The 7,569-nt window shown below is 32.1% G+C and overlaps 1 protein-coding gene across 1 annotated transcript; it reads right to left on the bottom strand.

Annotated features, from left to right (window-relative positions):
- Positions 1–4,947: 4,947 nt before the first annotated feature.
- LOC141480321 (uncharacterized) lies at positions 4,948–5,696 on the bottom strand. Its single transcript, XM_074170232.1, has 2 exons — positions 5,535–5,696; positions 4,948–5,436 (listed from the first exon to the last, which is right to left on the bottom strand). Exons 1-2 carry the CDS (start codon positions 5,694–5,696, stop codon positions 4,948–4,950), a joined length of 651 nt encoding a protein of 216 aa, XP_074026333.1.
- Positions 5,697–7,569: the final 1,873 nt, after the last annotated feature.

Below are 7,569 nucleotides of genomic sequence, written 5' to 3'. Positions count from 1 at the left end.
TCATTCATGACGTCATTACTTTCGCTCACGACAAGCTCACAACAGTCCTTCTGAAGAGGTGGGTTAAAGTGGACGTTAAGAATATTTCGGTGCAATTTTTGAAATTGTTTTTGAAATATAGCATTTGAAACTTCAGAAAGAGAAATTCTAATGTGAGCTATTGTTTCTGAAGCCGATGCGACTCGTGCGGAAACAGGTAAAGAGAATTATGCAAAATAAATTATCAAAATCATTTCAGTTCAAATCCAAAAGCTATTCATACATTCTTTTTTTGCCAGTCAAGAACATATCCTAACTTAATAAATAAACCATCATACAGAAATCAGTAGATTTCAGACAAATAAAAAAATATTAAAAAGTCAATAGTCACAAGAAAAATTGAAGAAAAAATTGCTACATTCTGAAATCTTGGAAGGTGACTAGTATAATTTCATAACATTTTCAAGTTAGAACTTATTTTATAAATGAATTCAAAATATACTTAGATATCCGCTCACTTCACAATCATAGTAAACAATGTCCATTTTCATTAGGAACATATTCATTTCGTGATAAATTTATTTTATTCTTAGACTTTTTTTGCAACAGAGATGCTAAGAAATATTGTTAATCAAAAACCTCAACCTTCCACATCTGCTGATGTTGAACACGAGTATGTTGAATTATACGATGAAGAAATTTCATAGAGAGTCATTGAAGATAAAAGACTTGATAGTGATGACCCTGCTGATCTCAACTCTGAAACTCTATAATCTGAAGGTCTACTATAATATTAAATTTCATAACCAACTTGTTTCTTATGTATTATGCGATAATTTCTTTCATCACTTCACTGAAATTATGTAAAAAAATGTAAATGTTTGCAAGGTTTACATGAAACGCTCCACATAATCCACTCCCCTTAAGTTAACGATAGTAACGCTAGCAAACAAATGGAACGGGAAAAACTGCGGTCGTGCGCCTGATCGTTGTGAACGCTTAGTAGAACCCACTCGCAGTATTCTCTAGAAAATTCATGTTGTTGCACAAGTTCTTGAGTTCTCTAGTAAATATGTTCGTTCATACTTGTACGTTGTTCTTCCATGCGAATAATTTGTTATCTGCTGTCAGTTGTCATTTCTTTCCAATAATGAAAACTCACAATGAACCTTTTTCCTGAAGTACGAAAAATCACTCACTAGCAGCGCTAGTAGTTCGGTAGGGACAAACACTGCCTAATCCTCATATAAACATATGGTAAAGTACAATTAAAAAAGAATATTTTTAAAAGAAGAAAATGTTCCTGGAGCAAAACTAAAATTTGCAGCTGTAAAGGATAACAATGTTGAAACATTAAAACGTTGGCTTGCATGCCGTTATTTAAAAGTAACTGGAAAAAAAACTGAATTATCAGGTTAGTATTTAGGTATCCCATCTTTAACTTTTTCCATCCTGAGTTCTTTTTATCCGAGGCAGCATTTCGGTTTGTGGTAATGCTTCACAGCTGCCCTGAATTAAGAAGAGTATATACCTGCTATAAATAATGGTCTTGCACAAAGAAGAATATATATTGAAGAAGAGATGGAAAAACACAGAATAAAAATATATTAAAAAAAAAATGAAGTACAGTATTGTGTAAATCAATACTCTTGTACTCCCTAGACAAAGTTTTTATTATAATTATTACTATAACAAAAAGGTACTGGTTACAATAACGCCATATCTGGAAGCTGGGACCAAAATTAATAAGAAGAAAAAGTGAAGTTAAGAGTATGTGTAAAAAAACAGTGAACTCTATACTACTTAGAACGGACCCGACCCGTTTTCTGTGAAGCAGAAAGTATGTCAGGGGCAGTTGAAAGAGAGATAGCATTATTTACGGTAACCTTTCTTCGTCATGCTCAAGCAAATAAGTTATGGTTTGATGCATAAAATACGTTTTAGGTATATATTCAGCTATTTCTGGGATTATGTTTATTCAAAGAGTATAATATTTTTGAAGATATACTTTTGTTATTCCAGTGTGCTATTAGTTTCGCTTCCTTTGTCGTATGTGGTTCAATAAACGCTTAATTTTGTTGGTGTTATTTGTTATTGGTTATAGTTCTAATGAAACTGCTAATTTAATTAGGTGCTTGAACAAAAAAAAACTGGGTGAATTTCAGAAAAATATAGCGTTTTATATTTCTGTATATATAGTTTGTAACCTCGTTTCTGCCACTACCTGTAATCATTGTATTGAAATATAACTTTATAGAGATACTATATCAATTGACCAGTCTCATTCTGTCCCTCCTGAATCTCATAAATTTTTCCCAATTTTGTCACTCGAGGAGGACTTCTTTATGCTTTAGATGTTCACAAAATTGAACATTTTGTGGAAAAACAAATTCGTCTATAAATAGAAACTAAGGACATGTTTAATTCGAAAATAAACTTTTAACAGAAAATTATAAACACAGTAATAAATCATGGAAAAAGTGCCACAGTAAGACAAAAAATGACAAAACTCATTTTGTTCAGTAAGTGTCAGATATAAGTCGAAATAGCTATGTTTTGTGGTATTGAATAAAAAATGTCTAATTTTGTTTTAATTTTATTTACCAACCCCGTGGTGGCAAAACCCCGTGGCAAAACAGTTGAATTTTCATTCGAATGTTGCACTATTTCTATTATTACTTCCTTCCTGAGCAACTGTTCACAACCAATATACGTTTTCGACAAAATTGAGTGAAAAATTTAAATATATTCAATAGGTTGTGCTTCAGTTCTATTAACCACCACAAGATAGAGATAGAGATAGATATCCATAACATATGCGAGTTGTCTACACAATCGATTTGCTTCACTTTCCGCCCAAGACGGGTCCATTAAAGGTACGTAGTGAATACATTTCACTGAAAAAAAAGGTCGCTCAAAGGAGCGGCAAACTATATATTTTTTATTTGCTTGTTTTTCTTTTATGCCCGTATGCACCGTGTACACTTAATCGGGATTAAAGGTTTAATCTAGATAAATGCTTTAATTTACCATGCACCGTACTAAAAGTCGGGCTTAAGCTTTCGAAAATCTAATCCTCCGTTTTTCATGGATTAAACTTGGATTAGTCTGTAGAAACGATTTTTCTAACCTAAAAATAAAAGTGTTTATATTATTTTGCGTTCTTTCTCTTACAAAAAACTCAATTATTTATAAAGCAATAATGGAAATCGAAGATCAGTTGTTTGTGGATGATGACCATGATATATTGGACATAATTAATTTTGGTTTTCCAAGAAGACAGTGGGAAAGAAGTGAATACTTTGATACCATGGACAACCTTTCTTTTTTCAGAAGATTTAGATTGCAAAAACCTACTATCCTGAATGTTCTTCATCATGTAGAAGAAGAAATTGAGTATGACAATGATAAGTAAGTAGATATCTACCTACATACTGTAGTATTTATCAGTACCTACCTAAAATATTAAATAAAATTATACTCATAGAAACAACAGTTTAACACCAATGAATCAACTCTTGACAACCTTAAGAATATATGCATGCGGAGGACACCAGCTGGCCATAGGAGACTTTATTGGAGCCCATCAATCCACAATTTCAAGGATTGTTCATCGAGTTACTAATGCCATTGCCAGGTCAAGACCCTTATTTGTAACAATACCCAATGACAATGAAAGACTTCGTGTAGCGACAGACTTTTATAACATAGCTCGGTTTCCTCGGGTCATTGGCTGTGTGGATGGAACACATATTAGAATGCAGTCTCCAGGTAACAGATTGAAAATGTGTTATAACTGGATAACAGTGTATGTTTGTAGGAGGTGAGCAGGCTGAAGCATTTCGCAACAGAAAAGCCTTCTTTTCTATTAACACCCAGGTAATTTGTGATGCCAAATTAAAAATACGAGACATTGTTGCAAGGTGGCCGGGATCGAGTCATGATCTTACTATATTTAATAATAGTAGGATAAGAGCTCAATTTGAAAATAATGAATTTCAAAACTCTATCTTATTAGGTAAGTACTAAAGTATATAGTCATTAGTAGTTATCATTTGTTTTAATTATGTTAGCAAGAATGTAGGCCACATCTATTAAGTTTTTTAATATAAATTTAAAGGTTGTTTGGTTTAACAATTTGTTAGAAATTTTATAATAACACATCTGTTTTATTACATTTTTGTAAAAATACACCCTGTATTCTTTTAGTTTGATTACATTATTTGATTTTTTTAGGTGATAGTGGCTATGCCAATAAAGACTATCTATTAACACCGCTTTTACATCCAGACAATGAGGCAGAACACCTTTATAATGAGGCCCATATACGCACCAGAAATTCTGTAGAACGTGCCATCGGAGTTTGGAAAAGGCGCTTTCCTATACTTGCATATGGTTTGAGGTACAAACCTGAATTTGCAAGCAATATAATAATAGCAACTGCAGTTTTGCAAAATATTGCAATTGAAAAAAATGAACCAGTTCCCCCACCACCAGAAAATATTAATGAAAATGAGCTCAACTACCTCATAGAACTGGGAAATATTGAGGATTTACGTAACGACCATGAAGAAAATAGAGCTAATGTGAGGCAGCACCTAATAAATAACCATTTTGCAAACCTGTTACGTTGTTATAAAATAAAGACATTTTTTAAATATTATTTTATAATTGAGTATGAAAAATATGTTTATGAGACAGTGTAAGTACATTCAGAAAAAAAAAATGTGTAACCTGCAGAAAAAAAACTTAAACTAAACCAAAAAAAAAATGAGTGTACCTACATACATATCTTTACACAAGCATACAGGTGTCCCATAATTTCAGGCTCAAACTTAATCATTTAGTTGTGGTGTAAGGTGTAAATGCAGTGGTTAATCTTGAACCTATAATTTTTTCACACCACAAAAAAAATAATCCTAACAAAAAACATAAATTTTAAATTGTAATAATTTTTGAAAAAAAATCTTATTTATCATCATGTGTAAGCAATGATTTTTTGTAACTAATTTCAAACTGCAAAAGTTCCAGTTTTAATTGCTTTTTTTTTGTATCTAATCTTAAATTTTCTTCTTGCAATTTTAACATCCTTGATTTATACTGCTGCTCTTCCTTTGCATAATTCTGTGATTCTACAATTTGTTCTAATTGCTTTTCAACTAATGCTAGCCTCTTATCTAGTAAGATATTGTACTTTTCAGCTATATCTGAAGATGTCAGAGCTCTTATACCTCCTATTGGTCGCCTTCGATTGAATGGTTTTGCCTTTGGGGTGCTGCTATTCTTAGTCGATACTGAGATTGATAAGGATGTCTGAACTTTTTCAGTTTCTTTTGACTGGCAAGAGGGAGATACCATCAATTTTTGGTTCACTGGTTTTTGTAATATACCAGGCGGGCATTTTCTATATGCCTTTGCTGCCCTGTTTTCCTCTTCTTTATTCAATTCTTCTAGACCCTAAAAATGCAAATAAAGATAAGATCCTGTTTAGTAGTAATAAAGGCTTGAATAAAGGACATAAGCAAGTACTATGATAAAAAAATCTAGAAACTCACATTATTCTCAGAATCAGTTTCTTCAATTAAAGAACCAGTAGCAGGATCAAACTCGTAAATTTGGGTATCACATTCTGTTTTTCGCTTTTTTTTCTGAAGGTTCCAATATTCCTGAATTGTCAGAGTCAAATTCTGAATAAAATCCTGATACAGTATGTTCATTAAGCATGCTGATTAAAATGTAACGTTAGTTACAAATAAAAGTGGTAAAAAAACATAAAAATTTTCATTTCTCTTTTCATTACGACAGTATTTTTAATAACTATGTTGTTGAACAATACAAAAAACGAGGTTATAATTTCACTTTACTTCCTTTTGACACTAGCTTTGCTATAATATGCAATGTTGCCAAAATGTTAATCCGGATTACCTAAACCATCCGCGGTGCATTAGTATTTAATGTAAAAGACGTAATTTAGATTAACTAATCGCGATTAAATTTAAATACGGTGCATACGAGCATTAATAAAAGTAAATAAGGTGGCACCATTACATAAAGCAAGACCGCCCCGAAGAAGATTCTGTTAAATATTAGCAAAAGCAGCCTGGTCAAATGCGTCCGAGTGGGAAGCCACAGTCATTGAAAAATAGAGAGTACATCTAAAGAAGAAGTAGTTAAAATCCGTTATATATCATGATTTCCGAATATGATTTCTTATTTAGGATTCTCGTTTAATTTAATTAATTGGTGAAAATAGAATATTTATGATGGAATCATTGCTACTTCTGGACCATCGGAATGTGAAATTTGAAGGAAACTTCAACAACGGAATTTTACCCAAAGGTAAGGTATCATGCGTTTTTAGTAACTTGTTGGTGCCATTTTTGTTTTTTATGCTTTTTTTCAAAAACCAAATATGAAGCTTTCTTGAGAGGTTTCTGAATATTATAAAAACTGTTCTTCTCTACCAAGGAGCGAAGGTAATGATTTCTCATTTCCTTTTAAAGGAACCATTTAAAATTGAAGGGGTGTATTTGTAGAAGAGATTTATTTTTGTGAAAGAAACAGTTCGCTTTCTACCTCTCCATCTTGATGAAAAAATTGTGTGAATCTTCCAAAGGAATGAATTATTTTAGAAGATTCCTAGATCATGAAGAGAAACAACTTTCAGTCACAAACTGGAAGAAAAAGCCCTCTTCGTTTTCTCAAACTCAATGGGCAGTGCTCTCTTATTTTTCCTGATCGTTCCAAAAACTGTCAAATTGTGTTTTTTTTTTCTGTTTTTTAATATGGGGAAATGACGTAAACCAATTATCGCATGTTACATTGCGACCAGTGCCTGAAATAGGAGCAACTAGTCTCTTAACAACACTACAAGCATCATTTTGCACACAATAAGGCCATAGATTGAGTCCATTTACTAATTGTAAGTTGTAAAGCCGTTTCACAAGAATGATTTTTCCTAAAACCGGATTGATTACTAATGAGAATATTATTGGCCTCAACATAACTTAGGAGCTGATCGTATACAGCCATTTCTAGTAGTTTCTTCATTCCTGGTAAGGTGTTTACTGGACGGAATTCTCCCGCTTTATTAGTAGTTTTGACTTTGGGAACAGGTATTATTATGCTAGTTTTCAGTTGCTCAGGAAATTGCCATATTGGAGAGAGATATTTATAAAATGTAACAAAACATGACCAATGACTCCAAAAGTAGCTTTAATAAACTTGATATCTAAGATTTCTGTTCCAGATTTATTTTCCAATTTATTAACAATTCCTGTAATATCTTTCAATTCAAGTTGATTAAAACTTTCGAAACTAGAGACCGCTGTAATTTCACCTTTCCATGAAGTAGTAGTCTTAATTGATCTACCAATTTCTTCTAAGCTGGATTCAAAATATTTGTTGAAAGTTTCTGCTATTTCAGCTTCATCTCTAAGGATTTTTACTTGTCCTTCTCCTTCAAATTCAATATTGTTTGTGTCAACTGTATTAGACTTAGTATTAATTAGCGATTTAATGGTTTTCCACATATGTTGTTGGTTCTTAGAGGTTAAATCAATATTATTAAAATAATATTCTTGCTTTTTA

The sequence above is a fragment of the Leptinotarsa decemlineata genome, unplaced genomic scaffold (assembly GCF_025532065.1).
Source record: "Leptinotarsa decemlineata unplaced genomic scaffold, Ldec_3_MD MMD2_P_RNA_scaffold_7, whole genome shotgun sequence".
Classification (NCBI taxonomy): Eukaryota; Metazoa; Arthropoda; class Insecta; order Coleoptera; family Chrysomelidae; genus Leptinotarsa; species Leptinotarsa decemlineata.
The sequence above is the reverse complement of the archived record's forward strand: the minus strand, read 5'-3'. Positions and strand labels throughout refer to the sequence as shown.

Excerpts from the sequence above, each read along its gene's own strand:
- LOC141480321 (XM_074170232.1), bottom strand. The coding sequence starts at position 5,696 with ATGAACATACTGTATCAGGATTTTATTCAGAATTTGACTCTGACAATT. Across the intron at positions 5,437-5,534 it reads AAACTGATTCTGAGAATAAT|GGTCTAGAAGAATTGAATAA; the intron begins GTGAGTTTCTAG and ends TTGCATTTTTAG.